This window comes from Cetorhinus maximus, chromosome 21, assembly GCF_964194155.1.
Source record: "Cetorhinus maximus chromosome 21, sCetMax3.hap1.1, whole genome shotgun sequence".
Taxonomy (NCBI): Eukaryota; Metazoa; Chordata; class Chondrichthyes; order Lamniformes; family Cetorhinidae; genus Cetorhinus; species Cetorhinus maximus.
In genome coordinates, this window is record NC_135899.1 from 96,136,847 (window position 1) to 96,162,221 (window position 25,375).

The 25,375-nt window shown below is 43.4% G+C and overlaps 1 protein-coding gene across 2 annotated transcripts in view; it reads right to left on the bottom strand.

The window, feature by feature from the left end:
* Positions 1-2,070: 2,070 nt before the first annotated feature.
* The window catches only part of tmem39b (transmembrane protein 39B), a 111,049-nt gene continuing 87,744 nt past the window's right edge, over positions 2,071-25,375 (bottom strand). For both annotated transcript variants that reach the window (XM_078567507.1, XM_078567506.1), the window contains exons 7-9: positions 19,737-19,924; positions 18,358-18,478; positions 2,071-2,422 (exon numbers count right to left, since the gene is read on the bottom strand). In XM_078567507.1, the coding sequence (XP_078423633.1) occupies positions 2,186-2,422; positions 18,358-18,478; positions 19,737-19,924 (546 nt within the window). In that variant the 3' untranslated portion in view covers positions 2,071-2,185. The remainder of the gene's footprint in view (positions 2,423-18,357; positions 18,479-19,736; positions 19,925-25,375) is intronic.

The following is a 25,375-nucleotide window of genomic DNA, read 5'->3' on the forward strand; positions in this document are numbered from 1 at the left end:
TAAATGTTTAATTTAGTTTTATAAAAAATATCTCGAGACTCGGTGGTCTTATTACTATTGAATTGAAAGCCTGCATCTCAAAACATACAAATTGCAAAAATGGGTTATGACAGTTATTTCAAGTTTCTCTCTGGGATTTGAGCAACTCAGCCTTTACCATCGGCTGTGTCATAATACATTCAAGGGGGCATTAGATGATTATTTGAATAGAAACAATGTGCATGGGTATGGCGAAAAGGCAGGGCAATAGCACTAAGTCATAATGGTCATTTGGAGAGCCATGCAGACATGATGGGCTGAATGGCTTCCTTCTGTGCTGTTAAAATTCTGTGATTCTGTGAACTAAAAGTTACAAGTTTCTTAACTACACAGGTTTAGCTGTTTATTTTAATTTTTTTTATTTTAAAGTTTTAGTTCTCTTTATTTATAGATCTACTTTAACTCCCGTGTCCTAAGCTGGCTATTAACACACTGTCCCTAACACTAAACACTAATAACAGATCTTAACCACTCACCAGATACTCACCAAACAGCTAGCCGCCTTCTCCTGTGGTAAAGCAAGAACAAATTCGACACGGTGAAGAAGTTAGGAAAGCAAAGGAGCACCTCCCTCCTCACCAAACTCCCTCAACTCACCAAACTCCCACGGCACAGAAACAGGCCATTCGGCCTAACCAGTCCAAGTTGGTATTTATGCTCCACTCAAGCATCCTCCCATCTTTTCTTATCTAAATCTACCATTGTAACCATCTATTCCCTTCTCCCTCATATGCCTGTCCAGTTTCTCCTTAAATGTATCTATACTATTCACTTCAAGCACTGTCTGTGATAGCAAGTTCCACATTTTCATCATTCTTTGGGTCAGAAAGTTTCTTCTGAATTCCCTATTGGATTTCTTGGTGACTATCTTATATTGATGGCCTCTGGTTTTGCTCTTCCCCACAAGAGGAAACGGTCACTCTAGGTAGGGTTTTCTTAATCAAATTCTACAAGAATTTTGCCCTTCTTGCTTATGCTTTACTGAGTGTGCTCATCATTAGCTGTTAATCTGTACTACTACTGTATTATTGGGTGACATAGGGTGCTATATTAGAAGTTAAGTTCAATCAGCACAATGGGATGTCACTATAATGTTCCTGCTCTTGGCCACCCAGAAGGGTATTAGACCATATTAGACCACATTTCGTATGGCATTGTGGCTCCATGAAAACAAACAATACAAATCATAAGCTCCCTCTCTTGCTTCCTACCCAGTATCTCTTTCCTCCTTAGGATTCTGGCATTGTAGGTTCAGTCACACCAATTCTATCTGCAAATGCTGCCTCCTGTTTTGTGCATCTTTTTCTTTCATAAAGAAGAAAGTTCAAAAAGAGAAATCTCAAGAAGCATGGCATCCAAATACACCCAATGTCTGTGAACATGCTGGTACCTTATGCTGGCAGTGTGTTTATTGCTTGTCACATGCAACAGATGATAGAGGAAACAGATTGTCATGTTAGCAATATACAGTATTCTGATAAAGCATTAGCAAGCCTTTGCATTTTGTAAAGTCCAGGACCAGTCAAACTGCTTTGTATCCACCCTCTCAGTTACTGCTCAAAACATAAAGTGCAGTGCTTTGAAGCAACATTAGAAAGTTAAGGAGCGAGCAGAACATTATTGAAAGAAGTGAATTCCGACTGAACAAACTGCTCCAACACTATGCACAGGTAAATCTCATTCTACACTAGAGTTGCGATGTCATATGCTTGATATTTATTTAGCAAGTCATCTATGTACACACAAAACAAAGGTAAAACCTTTCAGCTCAATTTTTACTGAAATTAATGAAAAACCGTCTTCTTGAGCTTTAGTGGAAGGTGGGTAAAGTCTGGTAAGTCTTCCCAGTGTAAATGTTTTCATAGTCAAAAGAATGAAACAAAACAAGTCATCAAAATTGCCTTACTTTTTCCCCCTATAAACGGTTTCAAGTTATACAGTAAATGATGTGAACTGGGTATGTCTTTTTGAGAAAGTGAGCATACAAAAATAAAACATCAGTGGCAATTAACAATAATGGCTCTGTTCCGGAGATATAAAAATATTTTAATGAAAGTTACATGAAAAAAAGCAATTGTAACAAAAATACAAAGCTCTGTCATTTTAACAGACACTGGGTGGGGCTGGGGGGATGGGGAAGAATAGTTTAATTCATTTTACTCTCTGAATTTCCACTTGTAGAGTATGAATATGCTTTACCCAAAACTATTCTGTCTCGGAGCAGTTTAAAGAAGGCATAATAATTACTGAAGAGAATTAATGCCAAAGATATTGTTTGATGCCACTTTTCTGAACATATTAACGAGTACAATTGATAGAATATGATGACTCCTTCTATAATGATGAGAATGTTCAAGATCCTCAATGGTTTATTGAAGAAAAACTGCAAAGAAATCAAACAAATATCAGAGAATTTGCCCAAAACTAGCACATATTATATACATTAATGCTTACTTTAATTACTCAACTAAAAATTCTGATTTGAATCATTGCTGCTTTGGAAATACACAGAAGGTCAGCCAGTATCTGTGGAGGGAAAGAGAGTTAACATTTCAAGTCAATGACGCTTCATTAAAACTGAGGAACCATAAATGTAATAGGTTTTGAGCAAAGGAGAGGGGGGTGCGGAAGGGAGGAAAGAAGAACAAAAAGGAAGGTCTGTGATAGGGTGGAGGATTGGAGTGATTAAATGACAAAAGGTCTATTTTCTTATTCTTTCACAGAATGTGGGCATCGCTGGCCAGCATTTATTTTTCCCATCCGAAATTGCCCTTGAGAAGGAGGTGGTGAGCTGCCTTCTTGAACCGCTCCAGTCCATGTGGTGTAGGTATACCCACAGTGCTGTTAGGAAGGGAGTTCCAGGATGTTGACCAAGCGACAGTGAACGGCAATATATTTCCAAGTCAGGATAGTGTGTGGCTTAGGGGGGAGCTTCCAGGTGGTGGTGCTCCCATGCATCTGCTGTCCTTGTCCTTCCAAGTGGTAGACGTCATGAGTTTGGAAGGTGCTGTCTAAGGAGCCTTGATGAGTTGCAGCAGTGCATCTTGTAGATGATGCACACTGCTGCCACAGTATGTCGGTAATGGAGGGAGTCAATTTTGAACATGGTGGATGGGGTGCCAATCAAGCGGGTTGCTTTGTCCTGGATGTTGTTGAGCTTCTTGAATGTTGATGGAGCTGCACAATCCAGGCAAGTGGAGGGTATTCCACAACACTCCTGACTTGTGCCTTGTAGATGATAATCAGGCTTTGGGGAGTCAGGTGAATTACTCTCTGCAGATTTTTAAAAATTTGTTCATGGGATGGGGCCAGCGCTGGCTAGGCCAGCATTTATTGCCCATCCCTAATTGCCCTTGAGAACAGAGTTGCTTGCTAGGCCATTTCAGAGGGCATTTAGGAGTCAACCACATTGCTGTGGGTCTGGAGTTACAATTAGGGCAGACCAGGTAAGGATGTCAGATTTCTTTCCCTAAAGAATGTTAGTGAACCAGTTGTTCACAACCACTCATTGTGTGAAAATGTTTTTTCTCATGTCACTTATGCTTCTTTTGAAAATCACTTAAATCTGTGCCCTCTCGTTCTTGATCCTTTTATGAGCGGGAACAGCTTCTCCCTATCTACTCTGTCCAGCCCCTTCATGATTTTGAACATCTCTATCAAGTCTCCTCTTAGTCTTCTCTCCAAGGAGAACAGACCCAACCTCTCCAATCTATCTTCATAACTGAAGTTTCTCATCCCTGGAACCATTTTTGTGAACCTCTGCTGCACCCTCTCCAATGTGTTCACATCCTTCCTATATTGAGGCGCCCAGACCTATACATAATACTGCAGCTGAGATCTAACAAGTGTCTTATATAAATTCAGCATAACCTCCTTGCTCTTGTACTCTACGCCCCTATTAATGAAGCCCAGTATACTATATGCTTTATTAACTGCTCTCTCCAGCTGTCCTGCCACCTTCAATGATCTATGCACATATACACCTAAGCCTTTCTGCTCCTGCACCCCCTTCAAAATTTCACCCCTTATTTTATATTGCCTGTCCATATTCTTCCTACCAAAATGCATCACCTCACACTTCTCCACATTGAACTTATCTGCCCACTCACCAACTTGTCTACGTCCTTTTGAAGTACTACACTGTCCTTGCAGTTTACGACACTCCCAAGCTTTGTATCATCCGCAAACTCTGAAATTGTCCCCTGCGTACCAAGATCTAGATCATTAATATATATCAGGAAAAGCAAGGGTCGCAATACCAACCCCAGGGGATCTCCACTACAAATCTTCCTCCAGCCCGAAAAATATCCATTGACCATTACTCCCTGCTTCCTGTTTTTCAGCCAATTTTGTGTCCATGTTGCTGCTGTCCCTTTTATTCCATGAGCAATAATTTTTCTCACAAGTCGGTTGTGTGGTACTGTGTCAAGTGCCTTTTGAAAGTCCATGTACACCACACCAATTGCATTACCCTCATCGACCTTTTCTGTCACCTCTTCAAAAAACTCCAACAGTTAGTTAAACACAATTTCCCTTTAGAAATCCATGCTGGCTCTTCCTTATCAACCCATATTTTTCCATGTGATTACTAATTCTAACCCGAATAATTGTTTCTAGAATCTTGCTCACCACTGCAGTTAAACTGACTGGTCTGTAATTGCTGGGCTTATCCTTACAACCTTTTATGAACAAGGGCGTAATGTTTGCAATTCTCCAGTCCTCTGGCATCTCTCCTGAGTCTAGGGAAGACTGAAAAATTATGGCTAGTGTCCCTGCAATTTCTACTCTCACTCCCTTCAATATCCTTAAGACCATAAGACATAGGAGCAGAAATTAGGCCATTCGGCCCATCGAGTCTGCTCCGCCATTCAATCATGGCTGATAAGTTTCTCAACCCCATTCTCCCGCCTTCTCCCTGTAACCTTTATTCCCCTTACCAATCAAGAACCTATCTATCTCGGTCTTAATTACACTCAATGACCTGGCCTCCACAGCCTTCTGTGGCAATGAATTCCATAGATTCACCACTCTCTGGCTAAAGAAGTTTCTCCTCATCTCTGTTCTAAAAGGTTTTACCTTTACTCTGAGGCTGTGCCCTCGGGTCCTAGTCTCTTCTACTAATGGAAACATCTTCCCCACGTCCACTCTATCCAGGCCTTTCGGTATTCTGTAAGTTTCAATCAGATCCCCCCTCATCCTTCTAAACTCCATCAAGTATAGACCCAGAGTCCTCAAACGTTCCTCATATGTTAAGCCTTTCATTCCTGGGATCGTTCTCGTGAACCTCCTCTGGACCCTCTCCAGGGCCAGCACATCCTTCCTGAGATATGGGGCCCAAAATTGCTCATAATATTCTAAATGTGGTCTGACCAGAGCCTTATAAAGCCTCAGCAGCACATCCCTGCTTTTATATTCTAGTCCTCTCGAAATAAATGCCAACATTGCATTTGCCTTCTTAACTACCGACTCAACCTGCAAGTTAACCTTAAGAGAATCCTGGACTAGGACTCCCAAGTCCCTTTGCACTCCAGATTTCTGAATTCTCTCCCATTTAGAAAATAGTCTATGCCTCTATTCTTCCTACCAAAGTGCATGACCTCACACTTCCCCACGTTGTATTCCATCTGCCACTTCTTTGCCCATTCTCTTAACCTGTCCAAATCCTTCTGCAGCCTCCCCGCCTCCTCAATACTACCTGTTCCTCCACCTATCTTTGTATCATCTGCAAACTTAGCTCAGTTCCTTCATCTAGATCATTAATGTATAAAGTGAAAAGTTGTGGTCCCAACACTGACCCTTGCGGAACTCCACTAGTCACCAGCCGCCATCCTGAGAAGGACCCCCTTATCCCCACTCTCTGCCTCCTGCCAGACAGCCAATCTTCTAATCATGCTAGTACCTTGCCTCTAACATCATGGGCTCTTATCGTACTGAGCAGCCTCCTGTGCGGCACCTTGTCAAAGACCTTCTGGAAGTCCAAGTAAATAACATCCATTGGCTCTCCTTTGTCTAACCTACTCATTACCTCCTCAAAGAGTTCTAACAGATTTGTCAGGCATGACCTCCCCTTGATGAAACCATGTTGACTTTGCCCTATTTTATCATGCACTTCCAAGTATTCTGAAATCTCATCCTTAATAATGGACTCTAAAATCTTACCAATGACCGAGGTAAGGCTAATCGGCCTGTAATTTCCCATCTTTTGCCTCACTCCCTTCTTAAAAAGGAGTGTTACATTAGCAATTTTCCAGTCCTCTGGGACCCTCCCTGACTCCAGCGATTCCTGAAAGATCACCACTAACGCCTCTTCAGCTATCTCCTTCAGAACTCTGGGGTGTAATCCATCTGGTCCAAGTGATTTATCCACCTTCAGACCTTTCAGTTTTCCTAGCACCTTCTCCTTGGTAATGGCCACCATACTCACCTCTGCCCCCCCGACTCTCTTGAACTTTGGGGATGTCACTTGTGTCTTCCACCGTGAAGACTGACGCAAAGTACCTATTCAGTTCCTCCGCCATTTCTTTGTTCCCCACTGCTACTTCTCTAGCGTCATTTTCCAGCGGCCCAATGTCCACTTTTGCTTCTCTCTTACCCTTTATATATCTAAAAAAACTCTTGCAATCTTCTTTTATATTACTGGCTAGTTTACCCTCATATTTAATCTTCTCCCTCCTTATTTCTTTTTTAGTTGTCCTCTGTTGGTCTTTGTAGGCTTCCCAATCCTCTGGTTTCCCACTGCTCTTTGCCGCATTGTATGCTTTCTCTTTCGCTTTTATGCTGTCCCTGACTTCCCTTGTCAGCCTTGGATGCATCTCGTCTGGTCCTGGTGCATTGTCAACTCTAAGTACCGACAGTCTATTCAATAATTCCTCCTTGTCAATTTTGAACCCTTCTAGTTTCCTCGTCTGTCACCATGGCCTGGGTAGCATCTACCTCCTTGGTAAAGGCAGATGCAAAGTATTCATTTAATACTTCAGCTATGGCCCCTTCGTCCATGTGTAAATTCATTTTTAGGTCCCTAATTGGCCCTACTCCTACTTTTACCACCCTTTCACTATTTATATGCCTACAGAAGACTTTGGGATTCCCCTTTATGTTGGCTGCCAGTCTTTTCACATAATCCCTCTTCACTTCTTGAATATGCTTTTTCACTTCCCCTCTGAACCTTCTGTATTCCCCTTGGTTCTCAGTTGTATTTTCTACCAGACACCTGTCATAAGCACACTTTTTCTTCTTTATCTTAATTCCTTTTTCATCCAGGGAGCCCGGATTTGTTTGCCCTACCTTTCCCTTTTGATGGAATATACCATGACTGTGCCCGAACCAATTCTTTTTTGGAGGTAGCCTATTGTTCAGCTACAGTTTTTCCCACCAATCTTTAGTTCCAGTCTATCTGGCCCAGCTTCGTTTCTGCCCCATTGAAGTCAGCTCTTGTCCAGTTAATTATTCTTATTCTGGATTGCCTATCGTCCTTTTCTATCATCGACCTAAAACATACAATACAATGATCACTGTCTCCTGGATGTTCCCCCACTGACACTTGACCTACTTGGCCCAACTCATTTCCAAGAACCAGGTCCAACAGTGTCATGAAAATATAATAATTTTCATAATATTATCATGATTTATTGTAAAGGTAGGATAATAGTGGCATTTTCTCTCTGTGGATTTGTGTGGGGGAAGTGGATTTAATTGAATTGGAGATTTTGAGTAATCAAAAGGGAAGCTAGATTTGAAATACTAAATACATAAACATGGTTGAAGTTTTAGAGTATGTGGTGTGAGGAAAATTTGCATTTTTAGATAAATTTGGTTAGTTTGAATTTCAAAGAGATGGTAAGATGTTACACCTAGCCATAAGAAGCTAAGTCAAACAGTGTGGTTATTTTTCCAAAGGTTACTGATAATATGAGTACTATTAAAGATTTATATTATGAGAAAAGTAAAGTTGCAAAGACATATTGGAACAATGGAATTTACATTAGAAAGGGAGAAACATGTATAAAGGAGATGAAGTTATGTGTAAGGGAGAAGACATTCTAAGATCTAACACAAGTGTGAAAAGCCTCCAGCCCCTTTGCATCAAGTTGCTGTCTACAAGAACCAAAGCTAAGAAAATTCTCTTTGAATATCACTGTCCATGGTATTGTATGCTTTGCCTGGGTCTGTTGAGATCTATTTTGTTTTACTGTTGCCTTTGCGGAGGTGTAACTGGGAGCCAGATTAATTTGGGGATTTAGGAGTTATTATAGTGGTAATTTGTAGAACTATGTATGTGCTTAAAATCTTTTTTTTTTATTAATAAATGTTGAATTTAGTTTTGTAAAAAAAAAACCTAAATCTCGGGTGGACTTATTACTACTGAATTCAAGGCATGCATCTCGAAATAAAGTACCAGTTGCAAAACAGTTGTGGCAGCTGTTTTAACTTTCCCTCTGGGATTTGAGCAGCTCGGCATTTACCACGCACTGTGTCACAACAACTGTGCGTCTTTTCTTGTTGGATTCGACACATACTGCTGTAGAAAATTTTCCTGAACACAATCTAGGAACTTCTGCCCCTCTCCACCCTTTACACTATCACTGTCCCAGTCTACATTCGGGTAATTAAAGTCACCCGTTATAACTACTCTTTCATGCTTGCATCACTCTACAATTTCCCTGCAGATTTGTTCTCCTATGACCTTCTCACTAGTTGGCAGTCTATAAATTACACTGAGCAATGTAATTGCACCCTTTTTGTTCCTTAGCTCTAGCCAAATTGATTCTGTCCTTGAACCCTCTGGGACATCCTCTTTCTCCAGCACTGCAATGCTCTCCTTAACCAATACCTCCACCCCTCCTCCTTTTCTTCCTTCCTATCTTTTCTGAACACTTTGTACCCAGGAATATTTAATGCCCAGTTCTGCCCTTCCTTCAGCCAGGTTTCTGTTATTGCTACAACATCATATTTCCACATGGCAATCAGTGCCTGTAACTCCCCAATCTTATTTACTATACTTCATGCATTCACATACATGCTAAGTAACCCTGATTTAGATTTTGTTACTTTCTACCTCACCCCGACTCCACCTATTAACTTACTATTCTCGTGTAATCTATCTCTCTCACTATTTTGTGCTCCCTGGTATTCCTCTTTAATATTCTCTCCTGGTTCCCACACCTCTGCCGAGTTAGTTTAAAGCCCTCCCAACAAGGAACTCAGTCCCAGCTCTGTTCAGGTACAACCCGTCTGGCTTGTACAGGTTCATCAGCGAACTCCCCACTTTAGACCTTATGATGGAGGGCAGGTCATTGATGAAGCAGCTGAGAATGGTTGAGCCTAGGACACTACCCTGCGGAGCTCCTGCAGGTGTCCTGGAACCGAGATGATTGATCTCCAATAACCACAACCATCTTCCTTTGTGCTAGGTATGACTCCAACCAGTGGAGAGTTTTCTCCCTGATTCCCATTGACTTTAGTTTTTCTCGGGCCTCCTTGATGCCACACTTGGTCAAATGCGGCCTTGATGTCAAGGGCAGTCACACCTCACCTCGAGTTCAGCTCTTTTGTCCATGTTTGGACCAAGGCTGTAATGAGGTCAGGAGCCGAGTGGCCCTATTGGAACTGAAACTAAGCATCAGTGAACAGGTTATTGCTGAGTAAGTGCCGATTGATAGCACTGTTGAACACCCCTTTCATCACTTTGCTGCTGACTGAGAGTAGACTGATGGGGCAGTAATTGGCCTGGTTGGGTTTGTCCTGCTTTTTGTGATCATAGTACAAAAGCTGAAGGGAGTGGTAATCGAACAAAAGATGTGTCCAGAAGTGGTGTGAATGGCTGGATAGCAGCCATCCAAATGCAAAGTGGAGGAATGAAGAAAGAAACAAGAAAAAACTGAACCAGCAAAAAAAGGAAGAGATACAAAATGGAGGCAGATGTTATGGTTTAAAATTGTTGAACTCAATGTTGAGTCCAGAAGGCTGTTGAGTGCTGAGTCGAAAAATGAGATTCTGTTCCTCCAGCTTGCATTGAGCTTCATTGGAAGATTGCAGCAGGCCAAGGACAGAAAGGTCAGAGTGGGAGTAAGGTCAAGAATTTAAATGACAAGAGTCAGGAAGCTCAGGATCATGCTTGTGGACTGAACAGAGGCATTCTGCAAAGTGGTCACCAAGTCTGCATTTGGTCTTCCCGATGTAGATGTAACCATACTGTGATCAGCAAATACAGTTTACTAAATTGAAAGAAGTAGATGTAAATTGATGTTTCATTTGGAAGAAAAGTTTGGAGCCTTGGATGATGAGAAGGGTGGGGTGGGGGAGGGGAGGAGTGGTAAAACGGCAGGTGTTGCATCTCCTGTGAAAGGAAGGGGGTGTTAGGGGTGATCCAGGAGTGGACTTGGGTGTCACAGAGGAAATGGTTTCTTTGAAATATTGAAAGGGAAGGGCAGGGGAAGATGAGTTTGATGGTAGCATCACACCAGAGGTGGAGGAAATGGTGAATGATGATCTGTTGAATATAGAGGCTGTGGGGTGGAAGGTGAGAACAAGTAGAACCTTAACATGGTTCTGAAGGGATAGGAAGGTGAGAAAGCAGAAGTGCATGAAGTAGATCGGACACTTTGGGACACTGGGTGGGAACTCTTGGTTGAGGAAAAAGAATGACATATCGGAAGTGATTGTATGGAAGGTTACATCATCTGAATAGATGCAGTGGAGACAAAGAAATTGGGAGAATGGAATTGAGTCCTTACAGGGACTGGAGTTTGATGGAGTGTGGTTAAGATAGCTCTACGAGTTCGTGGACACGTAATGATTATTAGTTGATAGCCTATCCCAGAAATGGAGACAGAGAAGTCGAGGAAGAGAAGAGTTAGAGATGGACCAGGTGAAGGTGAGAAAAGTGTGGAAATTGGGAACAAAGTCAATTACATTTTCCGGTTCAGGTGGGAGCAGGAAGTGCAATACAGTCAACAATGTACTGGAAAAAGATATGAGGGAGGGGTCCTGAGTAAGACTGGAATAAGCAGTGTTCCGCATATCTCCCAAAAAGGCAGGCATAACTAAGACCCATGCAGGTACCCATAGCAACACCTTTCATTTGGAAGAAGTGGAATCGAAGAAGTAGTCGGTAAATGCGAGAAACAAGTTCAGCCAGGCAGAGGATAAGGCCTCTGTTCAAGGAAGAAGCAGAGAGCTCTCAGACCGCATTGGTGGTGAATGGAAGTGGAGAGGGATTGGATATCCATGGTGAAGAGGAGAAGGTCTGGGCCAGGAAACTGGAAACTGTGTGTGTGTGTGTGAGAGAGGGCGTGAGTGAGTGTGTGTGAGAGAGAAAGAGAGAGAGGAGTGAGATTGTGAGAGGGAAAGAGTGAGTTTCTGTGAGAGACAGCGAGAGAGAGATCGATCAAATGTGCGCACACACACAAGTGCGCGTGTAGAGAGAGAAAGGAAGAGGGTGAGTGCATGTATGTGTGTGCACCTGTGTGAGAGAGCGTGAGAGGGTGTGTGTGTCTGTGAGAGAGGGAGAGAGTATGTGTGTGTGAGTCAGTGTGAGAGTGGGAGAGAGTATGTGTATGTGTGTGAGATAGAGACAGTGTGTGAGACAGAGGTGGAGAGAGCAAGTGTGTGTGACAGAGAGTGGGAGTGAGTGTGCATGTTTGTGAGGGAGGGAGTGAATGTGTGTGTGTGCATGAGAGAGTGTGGGAGTGAGTGAATCTGTGTGTGAGAGAGAGGGGGAGACTGTGTGTTTGTGTGTGTGTCAGATGGAGGGAGTGAATGATAGAAAGGAAGAGTGAGTGAGAGAGGGAGCAAGTTAGTGTGCGTGTATCTGTGAGTGAGAGTGTGTGTGTGGGTGAGAGAGAAAGCGAGAGTGTGTGAGAGAATGAGAGAGAGGGGCAGAGAAAGAGAGGGGAGAGGGTGAGTGTATGTGCGTGCGTGCGCATGTGTGTGAGAGACAGGGAGAGAGTGAGTGTGTGTGAGAGAGAGATAAGGAGAGAGTGTATGCGTGTGTGAGATAGAGAGAGAAAGTGTGTGTGAGAGAGTGTGTGCGTGAGAGAGAGAGAGAAAGAGTGAGTGTGTGTGTGTGTGTGAGAGAGAAAGAGGGTGCGCATGTGAGTGAGTGCAAGAGAGAGGGTGAGAAAGTGAGTGTGTGTGTGTCTGTGTGAGAGAGAGCAGGAAGGGAGAGAGTGATTGCGTGTGTGAGAGAGGGAGTGAGAAAGAGGCAGGCAGAGAAAGGGAGAGAGTGAGTGAGCAAGTGAGCGACGGTGAGAGAGAGGGAGTGAGTGTGTTTGTGCAAGAGAGAGGGAGAGAACATGAGGGAGAGCGAGAACATGAGTGTATTAATGAGTGAGTGAGTGTGAGAGAGGGAGAGTGAGTGTAAGTGATTGAAAGAGAGAGAGAAGCAGAGAGTGAGTGTGTGTGTATATGTGAGAGAGAGAGAGAGAGAGTGAGGGTGTATGTGTGTGTAAGAGGGAGAGAGGTAGAGAGAGAGAGAGAGAGACAGGCAGAGAGAGTGAGTGTATGTGTGAGGGAGAGGGGGAGAGAGTGAGTGTGTGTGTGTGTGAGGGAGTGAGTGACTGAATGAGAGTGAGGGGGGACTGAATAAGAGAGTGTGTGTGTGTGAGAGATAGAAATAGAGAGGGAGAGCATGAGTGTGTGTGTGTGAGTGAGGGAGTGAGTGACTGAATGAGAGTGAGGGGGGACTGAATAAGAGAGTGTGTGTGTGTGAGAGAGGGAGTGAGTGCGCGTGTGAGTGAGATAGGGAGAGAGTGTGTGTGTGCGAGAGGGAGTGCATGAGTGGATGAGTGTGCGTGTGAGTGAGATAGGGAGAGAGTGTGTGTGTGCGAGAGGGAGTGCATGAGTGGATGAGTGAAAGGGGGAAAGTGCGTGTGTGTGTGAGAGAGAGAAAGAAAGGCGAGATTGTGTGTGCGAGATAAAGAGGGAAAGAGTGTGTTTGTCATGGAGAGAGGGAGAGCATGAGTGCGTGTGCATGAGAGGGGAGAGAATATGTGTGTATGTGTGAGAGGGACAGGAGTGTGTAGGGGTGCGTGTGTGTGAGGGGGAGAGAGTGAGTGTGTGAGTGAGAGGGACTTAGTGAGTAATAGATAGAGAGAAAATGTGTGTGAGAGAGAGGGAGTGAGTGAGAAAGAGAGAGTGTGAGAGAGATAGGGAGAGAGTGTGAGGAAGAGAGAGAGTGTGAGGAAGAGAGTGTGAGTGCTAGTCAGTGAGTGTGTGTGTGAGAAAGATAGGGAGAGTGTGTGTGAGATAGAGAGGGAGAGAGTATGTGTGTGAGAGAGAATGAGTGTGAGTGCTAGTCAGTGAGTGTGCGTGAGAGAGAGATAGGGACAGTGTATGTGAGATGGAGGAGAGAGAAAGAGCAAATGTCTGTGTGTGAGAGAAAGAGTAAGTAAGTGTGTGTGTATGTGTGTAAGAGACATAGGGGAGAGTTTTTTTTAATTCATTCACGGGATGTGGGCATCGCTGCCTGTGCCAGCATTTATTGCCCATCCCTACTTGCCCTTGAGAAGGTGGTGGTGAGCTGCCTTCTTGAACAGCTGCAGTCCATGTGGTGTAGGTACACCCACAGTGTCGTTCGGAAGGGAGTTCCATGATTTTGACCCAGCGAAAGTGAAGGAACGGCGATATAGTTCCAATTCAGGGTGGTGAGTAACTTGGGGGGGAACTTCCAGGTGGTGGTGTTCCCATGTGTCTGCTGTCCTTGTCCTTCTAGATGGTAGTGGTCATGGATTTGGAAGGTGCTGTTGAAGAAGCCTTGGTGAATTCCAGCAATGCATCTTGTAGATGGTACACACACTGCTGCTACTGTGCGTCGGTGGTGGAGGGAGTGAATATTTGTGGATGTGGTGCCAATCAAGTGGGCTCCTTTGTCCTGAACAGTGTCAAGCTTCTTGAGTATTGTGGGAGCTGCACTCATCCGGGCATGTGGGGAGTATTCCATCACACTCTTGACTTGTGCCTTGTAGATGGTGGACAGGCTTTGGGAAGTCAGGAGGTGAGTTACTCATCGCAGGATTCCTAGCCTCTGACCTGCTCTTGTCGCCACAGTATTTATATGGCTAGTCCAGTTCAGTTTCTGGTCAATGGTAACCTCGAGTATGTTGATAGTGGGGCATTCACTCATGTTAATGCCATTGAACATCACGGGCCGGTGGTTGGATTGTGTGTGAGATAAAGAGGGAGGGAGTGAGTGTGTGTGTCATGGAGAGGAGAGTGAGTGGGTGTGTGTGTGCATGAGAGAGGGCATGTGTGTGTGCATGTGTATGAGAGAGAGGAGGAGTGAGTGAATGAGTGTGTGTGCATGTGTATGAGAGAGGGGGAGGAGTGTGTGTGCATGTGTGAAAGAGAGAGGGAGTGGGTGAGAAAGAGAGAGTATGTGTGTTTGATTCAGTGAGTAAGTGAGTGACTGTGTGAGAGAGAAAGAGAGGGAGAGCGTGAATGAGTGTGTGTGTGTGTGTGAGTGAGTGAGTTTGGGTGTGTCAGAGAGAGAGAATGAGGGAGAGAGAGAGTGTGTATGTGTGACAGAGATAGGGAGAGAGTGCGTGTGTGAGATAAAGAGGGAGAGAGTGAGTGTGAATGTGTGAGAGAGGGAGAGCGAGAGTGAGAATGCATGTGAGAGTGAGTGAATAAGTGAGAGAGAGGGGAGAGAGTGAATGTGAGAGAGAGCTAGAGACAGAGTATATCAGAAAGAGAGGGAGAGTTTGTGTATGTGTGTGTATGAGAGAGAGAGTGAGTGCTATATTTTTGCTCAGCAAGTTGTTTCTTTTCTTTATACTCAACTACTCAACAATTTTTGGAACTTCATGTAACTTTTCAAAACCTGATCAATGGCCCCTTGAGTGAGAAAAAAATGGAAATGTGCCCCCCCCACCCCAAAAAGGTTGGATGAGTCTGGCCGGGAGAGTAAAAGACGGAGGGATCCAGGTGGAGGGAAAATATTGGAGCAGGGTAAAAGGGTATAAGTTTACTAGTATCTCTTTCAATTTAGTATACTTTATTCATTGTTCACAATGTGGTCCCTTCTACGTTAGTGAAACCAAACGTAGACTTGGTGGTTGCTTTGCAGAACACCTCCATTCTATCTACAAGCATGATCCTGAGCTTCCTGTCGCTTGTCATTTCAATTTTCTACCTTGTTCCCACTCAATGTTCTGTCTATGCTCTGCTACAACCTTCCAATGAAGCTGAACGAAAGCTCAAGGAACAGCACTTCATTTTTTGACTCGGCATTCGACAGCCTTCTGGACTCAAGATCCGGGTTCAACAATTTTAGATCATTATCTCAGCCTCCATTTTGTTTCTTTTTTTTGCTGGTTCAGTTTTCTCTCGTTTCTTTCTTTATTCCTCCACTTTGCAATCCGACGCCTGCTATCTAGCCATTCACGTCTCATCTAAACACGTTTTTAGTTTCTTTATCTGTCCCATTGCCACCCCTTTTGGCTTTTGTACCATGAAACTTTTTATTATTTAATCTCTCATACCCTCCACCCTATCACAGATCTGCCCTTTTGTTCTTCCTCTCCATCCCACAACCCCCCTTTCACTTGCTCAAAATTTATTACATTTGCCTTTTCTCAGTTCAAATGAAAGGTCAACGAGTTGAAAAGTTAGCTCTGTCTCCCTCCACAGGTGCTGCCTGATTTTGTTGAGTATTTCTAGCATTTTCTGTTTTTATTTCAGATTTCCAGCATCTGCAGCATTTTGTTTTGTAATCCTGCTATTGGTGTGCTTTAATAACTCATAGCAAAATGATTGCATTTCTTACAGCACTGCCATGGGTAACCAGCTTGCATGCACTACAAGGGATACTAAATTATCCACCTCCACCAATGAAGATTAGCAATCATTTTAAAAAAATTTAAACACACATTCCAAAGCATCAATTTTGACGTTTTTTAATTTTGCCCTTTGATGATTTAAAAACAATATGCCGTACATACTCGTGTAAAAGTTGAGTTTCTGAGACCAAATTTTTAGCCAAAATGTAGGGGGTCGACTTATACACAAGTAATATTTGAAGGGTTGAAATTCACCCTCTCCCATCATTCCGCTACCTGTTTACAGTGGTGCATCAGCTGATCAGAGTTGCCTGGTCGGAGACTGTTCTCACCAACCCTGCCCCAAAACTAGCACAAAAGGAGCAAAAAGGTATTTGTATTATTCTGTGTAGACATGAGGAACTAAAATGAGTAGGTTTGCACCAGGGCGAGTTTGAGTTCAGCGGCCAGCGAGTGGTAAGTAGGGAGAATTTGGACTTTTGGAACTCCCTCTTTAACAGCACTGTGGGTGTACCTACACCACATGGACTGCAGCGGTGCAAGAAGGCAGCTCATCACCACCTTCTCAAGGGAAATTAGGGATGGACAATCAATGCTGGCTGAGCCAGCGAAGCCCACATCCCATGAATGAATAAAATAAGAAGTTTTTGGCCAAAAGTTGGGGGTCAATTTATACACGAGATAAATGAAAATGTTAGGAACTAAAATTATATGTGTATTTGTGTGTGTTAGGAATAAGCTGTAGCTTTAAGTTTAATTTTAATTTATATGTTTTATTTGTGGGTTAATAGGGTGAAGCCTGAGTCTAGTTTCATTTAGAGTTTTTCTCTGTGATTGGAGTCAGCAAGTCTGTGGGTTTGTTTGTATACCTGCATTTTAATGAGGTTTTAAGACCCTTGAAGTGGTTTAGGGAAGTTCAAACAAAGTTGCAAAACAGCTGTTGCCTAACAACAGGGAGCCCACAGAGACAAAGAAACAGAAAGCAGTTTGAAATCAGTTGGTGATTATGCTTTAAGGTGAAGGGAACAGTTTAAGTCTCTCTAGCTGGACATTCTGGCAGACTGTTGAGGAAAATAAGTCTAAGAATCGTAGATGAATTGCTCTAAATTTAAAGTAACAGTGAATGTCAAATGAGTTCTGGATCTCAAGGGAGATAACAAGTTGTCAGCAGTCTACTGGCAGAGGGAACAGGTCCTAAAGGAAAAGGAGAAAGGCCCCAAGAAGACCTTTAAGTTAAGTCATTGGACAAGGACACAAATCTGGAACAAGATCCTGTTCAGTGAAGTTTAAGAGCAGAGGCAAAGGTTCTGAATTAAAGAGAGAAAGCTGTGGGGAGCAGAATCAAGACAAAGTGAGCTTGTGAGAAGCAGAAAATCAGAGGAGACAGCCAAAGGTCGGTGAAACGGTGTTACGGGCCTGTGAAGCAGTGGTGTTCTATTGGCATGGCCGAGTACCTGAGAGAGTGTATGGAAGGTGAAGCTTGAATGCATGTGGCAATCCAGGGGAGCATCAGAGGGAGAGGTTGAAACCCTGGAGGTGGATCCTTGTTGAGGACGTCCAAGTGAAAGCGTAGCTTGGGAGAAAATTCCAAGGCGCAAACTTTGAGGATTGAGATTGGAAACCCTTGGGAGAAACATGGAGTTCAGCGAGACCGGTTGGCTCACGGTGTGACACGTGTCTGGGGGCAGTTGATGAGAGATCCATAGCATCTGATTGGAGAGGCATCTGTCACTTGATCTTGGAGTGTGGTGTGCCTGACCACAGGTCCCTATTGGTTTATATGGACTGTAAACTTACTGTGTACATTAGAAGAAAAGATAGTTTCTTGTAACTTGTGTTATTCTAACAAATCTGTATATACCTGCAAAGGTATAGTTGTGGGTGAAGGAGTAGTGTAATATAGTTCATCTTTTTCTTGTTTAATAAATGTTTTATTCTTTTGTTAAAAGTTCATCAACAGACTCTGTGACTCCGTTCAGTAGCCACTCTCCATTTTCCTAAACAAAATAAAAGTTAGGATCTTCCAAGCCAGGTTCCATCCAGGGATCTGACTTGTCTAGTAGTAACATCAGCTGGCATCGTAACAAAAAATTAAGGGTATTTTGGCCAAAAGTCAGGGGTCAACTTATACATGAGATAGATTATTACTCAAGTATACAGTTGTGTGTCTAAATAATAAGCATCAAGGGCATTGGCTAGGAAAAAAAATGGTGAATCAATAACCATGATCCTTCAAAGATCTTCCTAGTTACCATAAAATCTAATGCGCAAGTCACATTTTGCATGAATGTTTATGACTCACGACATCAAGACAATGGAATTACAAGGGAGAACAATGTCATAAAAATCAGCAACCAGATGTAAAACATGTAAGATTAACTATATTTTTCATTCCAGTTTCAGCAATTCTTGAAGCCACTTACTCCAACGTCACCAACAATCCACATTTAAAAAATGTTAAGACTTTGTAAACATTTGATTTTTCATATAACTTTTATCTTTACACTGATAGTGAAAGTTTAAAATGTTTTTTCATACTTACGTAGAATCTGAAGTGTGAAACATCTGAAGGGATTGCCACATTGTAATTTCCCATTGCTTTGTACACATTCTTATTGTGTTTTACTAACACGCCTTGTGGCCACATATACTCTTCTGACCAGCTTGAAGAAAAATTGTACACTGTTTGTACTTTGTAAATAAAAAACTTTCAAAATCAACAATCATCATCTTTTCCAATCTATAGCAACTAGTCAGAATTCAAGTTTCATTATTGATCTATTCCATTGTATTTGTGATGATTTTCTACAAAGTTCTTAACATTCAGTTTCAATGGCTGCAAAATAGCTTATTAATGAAATATTCCCCTTCTAATATTCTTGTAATATATTTGTTGCAGAACTGCTTTTATTTCATGTACGAGATTATAAAAAGGTTTGTATTATTAAAGGTAATAAGGCAATAATTTGTTTTATTTTCTCCCCATTGGAATGGATTTTTATAAAGGCATGACAAAAATTTCCTTTATCTAGCATGTTAAATAAGGTGAAGATTTGCATACATGGCTATAGTAAATACATAGGGCTGAATCTTCTGGCTGACGTGTGGGTGGCGGAGCCCGCACGTCAGTGCTTAAAATGTCGCGTGCTGACGTCGCGCGCGGCATCGCGATATTTCGGTCGGCGGGTGTGCTAGGCAGTGCGATGCGCGCCCGCCATTAATTATAGGCCTTGTTAAGGCCATTAACTCTCCAATCGACCAGGATTTTGAGGGGCCCGTGCGAACTTCGGCTCGGCGCACGGGCCCAATGGGCAGGCGGGAAAGTGATTTTTTTACAAACCTCATCCAGTGGCAGGATGAGGTTTGATATCAGAATTAAAAACGTGTAATAAAATTTTTGTGTATTTCATTAACATATCCCATCTCGTGTGACATTCACATGAGGGGGACATATTAATGATTTTTCTATTTTTCATGTTTCACTGCCTTTCAGCGATCTCCCTGGGGCAGCACTTTGCCTCAGGGAGATGTGCGCTCTTTCGTGTGCATGCATAAAAGAGCGCAATCTAATAGCTGGGGAATCTGCCCCGCCCCCCACCCCCCCCACCACCCGTACAGGGAGTGCATAGCGCTTCCCAATGGGCGACACGCTGGGCGGGCCTTAATTGGCCGCCCACATAAAATGGCGGCGGGGCCCGAGTCGGTCAGGCCCACCCCGCCCATCATACGCAAAATTCAGCTCACAATGACAAATAGTCTTTGTTCATTATATTGCAAAGATTTTATAACACTTAATACAAAAAGCAAGGTATGGCTCTGGTCAACATTCCTTCAAAGAATGCTGAGTGAAATGCAGCACTTCATATTTAATAACAAAAACAATCAAAATATAACGTGCAGAGATAAAAAAAAGTTACTTACGGATGCTGAAGTACATTAGAGCAGAGTGCAGGGTCTACTTTTTGCCAGCTACCCAGATGTGCTGCTGCCTTATGCAGCAAGTCACAATACCGTGGTGGTAAGAGATGCCTCGTTAGTATTACACAAGTGCTGACCCAAACTAAGATAAAAAGTTCGCATGACCACCTTTTATCGTAATATTGTGTACTCTGTCAAAAGCACAAAATATAGAAGTTATAGGAGAAACTAAAAAGTACTCAAAAGAACAGATCTTTCCATCTAGAGCAAAATACTGTGCTAGGTTACATAGGATTATTTTTTGAATGAGGAATAAAATGAGTTCAGAAACATTTATCTACAGAGGCCATTACCCAGAATTGATTTGGGGAGAGATTATCCTTATCGGGGATTTCCAAACTATGGTCTCCCAAACCCAGGCAACTTTGTCCTTTCACGTGTCAGCCATGACTCAGTTGGTAGCACTCTCACCTCTGAGTCAGAAGGTTCTGAGTTCAAGTCCCACTCCAGCGCTTGATCACAGAAATCAAGGCCAAGTCCTGAGGTAGTGTTGCAGTGTCAAAGGTGCCATCTATTGGATAAGATGTTAAACTGATGCTTCATTTGTGTGCTCTGGTGGATGAGAAAGATCCGATGGCACTTGTTATGATCCCCGTGGAGACTAATAAACTATAAGAACCAAACTTACCATATGATTACAATGGAAGAGACTGATGGACATGGTTTCACTTTTTAATACTTGTATTTTAACAATCAAACCAAAATCAACATAAATTAAACATGAATTAACAGGCAAATTGTATTCAGCAGAAACTATAAACTACACCATAAATAGCCAATGCAACAAAGATAGATCCCACAGATTTACTGGCAACCCCTTTAGCACATATGCCACCACTGCTTTTTTAAAAATTCATTCACGGTATGTGGGCTTCACCGGCTGGGCCAGCATTTATTGCCCATCCCTAGTTGCCCTTGAGAAGGTGGTGGTGAGCTGCCTTCTTGGACCGCTGCAGTCCATGTGGTGTAGGTACACCCACAGTGCTGTTAGGAAGGGAGTTCCAGGATTTTGACTCAGTGACAGTGAAGGAACAGCTATGTATTTCCAAGTCAGGATGGTGCTGATAGTGGTCATGGGTTTGGAAGGTTCTGTCTAAGGAGCCTTGGTGAGTTATGACTATGTCAGGCTGTTGATTGACTAGTCTGTGAGACAGCTCTCCCAATTTTGGCACTAGCCAAATGTGGAAATGTTAGAAAGGAGGACTTTGCAGGGTCGACAGGGCTGCAATTTCCGGTGTCGTTTCCTGTTCCTAGGTCAATGCCGGGTGGTTCGTCCAGTTTCATTCCTTTTTCGTGACTTTGTAGTGGTTTGATACAACTGAGTAGTTTGCTAGGCCATTTCAGAGGGAATTTAAAAGTCAACCACATGGAGTCACATGTAGGCCAGACCAGGCAAGGACGACAGATTTCCTTCCCTAAAGGACATTAGTGAACCAGATGGGTTTTTGCAACAATTGACAATGGTTTCACGGTCATCGTTAGACTTTTAATTCCAGATTTTTATTGAATTCAAATTCCACCATCTGCCATGGCATGATTCAATCCCAGGTCCCCAGAGCATTACCCTGGGTCTCTGGTTACTAGTCAAGCGACAATACCACTATGCCTTCATTCAGGGTTTGGTCATTGAGTTGCCTCCAGAAGTAGCTTTACTCCATCCAAGCTCCATGGATACGGTCGTCACCAAAAGGGCACACTTCTGCATAACCTCCGTATCCCAGTTCACGACAGTCCTGAAGACGTGGATTCCTCAGAGTCACTTTCATCCGATTACTCAGTAACACCCCAGTGCACTGCATGGCCAGCTCTGGTAAAATAACTGAAGCTGTGGTAGTAACTTTATTTCTCTATCCCTGCTGCTAAATACAGCTGGCAGATTTCCTTACAACTCTCCACAGCTTGCCTGATCTGGTCTCCTGCCGAAATCTGATCCTTGAGAGCTCTGTGCTTTCCTTTTGGATTTAATCAGCCTCCATTTCCTTAGCAACCTCAGGTCACAGTGTGATTTCGCAGAAATCTGATGTCACAGTCATCAATCCAAAGTTACACACCAACCCCCCACCCGCCCCACCCCATTCACCTTCTCCCAGAAACCTGAAGTTTTAGTTTCTCTTTCAGCTAATGATTGCCTCAGAAAAATTACAGGTCTTGAAAAACAAGCGATGCAGACAACAACTAACACACACTGCCCCAACAACAAACCGGTGCCATAAACAGTGAATTTCATTATGCACTATTTCGAAGAAGAGCAGGGAGTTATTCCAGGTGTCTTGGCCAATATTTATACATCAATGAACATCATAAAAACAGATTATCTAATCATTATGCTTTTTGTGGGAGTTTGCTGAGCGCAAAATTGGCTGACGTGTTTCCTACATTCCAACAGTGTCTGTGCTTCAAAAATACTTCATTGGTTATGAAGCACTTTGAGATGTGTGAAGCACTCTATAAATGCAAGTCTTTTTCTTTCTTTCTGCATATATTACTTAAAAGATTGCTCTTTACTGAATTTCATGGGCTTGCGGGTTTGTAAGTGGATGGATAAATCCTTCATCAGAACACCAAGACCTTGTACATCAGCAATTTAGATCCAGGCAGATAATGAGAACATGGATTGAAAACTTTATTCATGTACCACAGGGTCCACGTAACAATCCACAGAAACAGAAAAAGGGGCATTCCTGGTGAATACATTATTAGAAATGAAATATTCAGGGACTTTTCTGATATTTTAAATTCTTTCACAGGATGTGGGCCTCGCTGGTTAGGCCAGAATTTATTGCCCATCCCCAACTGCCCTTGAGAAGGTGATGTTGAGTCACCTTCTTGAACCGCAGCAGTCCATGTGGTGTAGGTACACCCGCAGCACTGTTAGGAAAGGAGTTCCAGGATTTTGACCCAGTGACAGTGAAGAAACAGCGATATAGTTCCAAGTCAGGATGGTGTATGGCTTGGAGGGGAACTTGTAGATGGTGGTGTTCCCATGCATCTGCTGCCCTTGTCTTTCTAAGTGGTAGTGGTCGTGGGTTTAAAAGGTGCTGTCAAAGGAGCCTTGGTGAGCTGCTGCAGTGCATCTTGCGGATAGTACACACTGCTGCCACTGTGCATCGGCGGTGGAGAGTGTGAATATTTAAGGTGGTGGCTGGGGTGCCAATTGAATGGACTGCTTTGTCCTGGATTGTGTCAAGCTTTTTGAATGACTTGTGCCTTGTCGATGGTGGACAGGCTTCGGGGAGTCAGGAGGTGAGTTACTTGCCACAGCATTCCTAGCCTCTGATCTGCTCTTGTAACCACAGTATTTATATCGCTGGCCCAGTTCAGTTTCTGGTTATTGGTAGCTGCCAGGATGTTGATAGTGGGGATTTCAGCGATGGTAATGCCATTGAATGTCAAGGGGCAGTGGTTAGATTCTCTCTTGTTGGAGATGGTTATTGCCTGGCACTTGTGTGGTGCACATGTGCCATACCACTTTTAAGCCCAATCTTGAATATTGTCCAGGTCTTGCTGGATATGGACATGGACTGCTTCAGTATCTGAGGAGTCACAAATGGTGCTGAACATTGTGCAATCATCAGCGAACATCCCCACTTCTGACCTTACGATAGAGGGAAGGTCATTGATGAAGCAGCTGAAGATGGTTGGGCCTAGGGCACTACCCTGTGGAACTCCTGCAGTGATGTCCTGGCACTGAAATGATTGATCTCCACCAACCACAACCAACTTCCTTAGAGCTAGGTATGATTCCAACCAGTGGTGAGGTTTCCCCTGATTTCCGCTGACTCCAGTTTTGCTAGGGCTCCTTGATGCCACAATTGGTCAAATGCTGCCTTGATGTCAAGGGCAGTCAGTCTCACCTCATCTCTTGAGTTAAGCTCTTTTGTCCATCTTTTTTTAATCATTCATGGGATTTGAGCAAAGCTGGCTAGGCCAGCACTTATTGCTTATCCCTAATTTCCCATAAGGTGGTAGTGGTGAGCTGCCTTCTTGAACCACTGCAGTACACTGTAGGTACACCCACAGTGCTGTTAGGGAGGGCATTCCAAGACTTTGACCCAGCGACAGTGAAGAACTGCGATATATTTCCAAGTCAGGCTGGTGAGTGACTTGGAGAGAAACTTCCAGGTGGTGGTGTTCCCATATGTCTGCTGCCCTTGTCCTTGAAGGCGGTAGCAGTCGTGGGTTTGGAAGGTGCTGTCTAAGGAGCCTTGGTGAGTTTTGGTGAGTCCATGTTTTGATCAAGACTGTAATGAGGTCAGGAAATGAGTGGCCCTTGCGAAACCCAAACTGAGCACCAGGAAGTAGGTTATTGCTGAGTAAGTGCCGCTTGGTAGCACTGTCAATGAACACCTTCCATCACTTTGCTGATGATCGAGAGTAAAGTGATGGGGAGAAGGCGGGAGAATGGGGTTGAGAAACTTATCAGCCATGACTGAATGGCGGAACAGACTCGATGGGCCGAATGGCCTAATTTCTGCTCCTATGTCTTATGGGCTGTAATTGGCTGGGTTTAATTTGTCCTCCTTTTTGTGGACAGGCCATGCCATGCATGGGCAATTTTCCACATTGCCAGGTGGATGCCAGTGTTGTATCTGTATTGGAGCAGCTTGGCTAGGGGTGCGGCTAGTTCTGGAGCACAAGTCTTTGCTAAGTATTGCCAAATTTTGTTAGGCTTGATAGCATTTACAATATCCAGTGCCTTCAACCGTTTCTTGATATCATGTGGAGTGAATCAAACTGCTGAAGACTGGTATCTATGATGCTGGGGACCTCAGGGGGAAGCTGAGATGGATCATCCTCATGGCACTTCTGGCTGAAGGTGGCTGCAAATGCTTTAGCCTTGTCTTATGCACTGATGTGCTGAGCTCCCCCATCATTGAGGATGGGGATATTCATGGAGCCTCCTCCTCCACTTTGCTGTTTAGATGTCCACCACCATTCATGACTGGATGTGGCAGGACTGCAGAGCTTAGATCTGATCCGTTGGTTGTGGTTGAGTCAATCACATACTGCCTTTGATTGACAGTTGACCTGAGAGAATCACTACCACTGGGTTTCTTCTGGCAATCAGACCGATTTAACTGTTCTAACCACAGGGAGGGAGTTGAATCTCACTGGGTTTCTTCCTATCAGTATTGGCTGCTGCTCTTTTTCCCAACTGCATCCTACTTGAACCTCACAGGTGGTCCATAGCCACTACTTTCATTCTCCAAAGCATTTTAGTACCCATTCCCCACTTTTGTGCATAAGATCTCTGCTCCGCAACCTCCCCTACCTTCTCCACTGAGTTTAGTGGTGTATCTTGCTGCTTATTCCAATCCATTGGAGTCATTGTATTTTATAAATTGCCAACTTTAAGCAAACGCTGCCAGTGAGTCACTCCAATTGTTATCGCTCTGCATGCACAGATCAAACATCATTTAACTGTTCCAAATTCTGTGCCTCAGACCAGTGTCATAAAAGCCTTGTGCATGCCTTTGTAATCTCTGGATTTGACTATTTCAATGCTCTTCTAGCCAGTCTTTCAATTTACAGCATTGTAATCCAATGTTTTGTTGCACATGTTCTATCTTGCAAGACCTGCT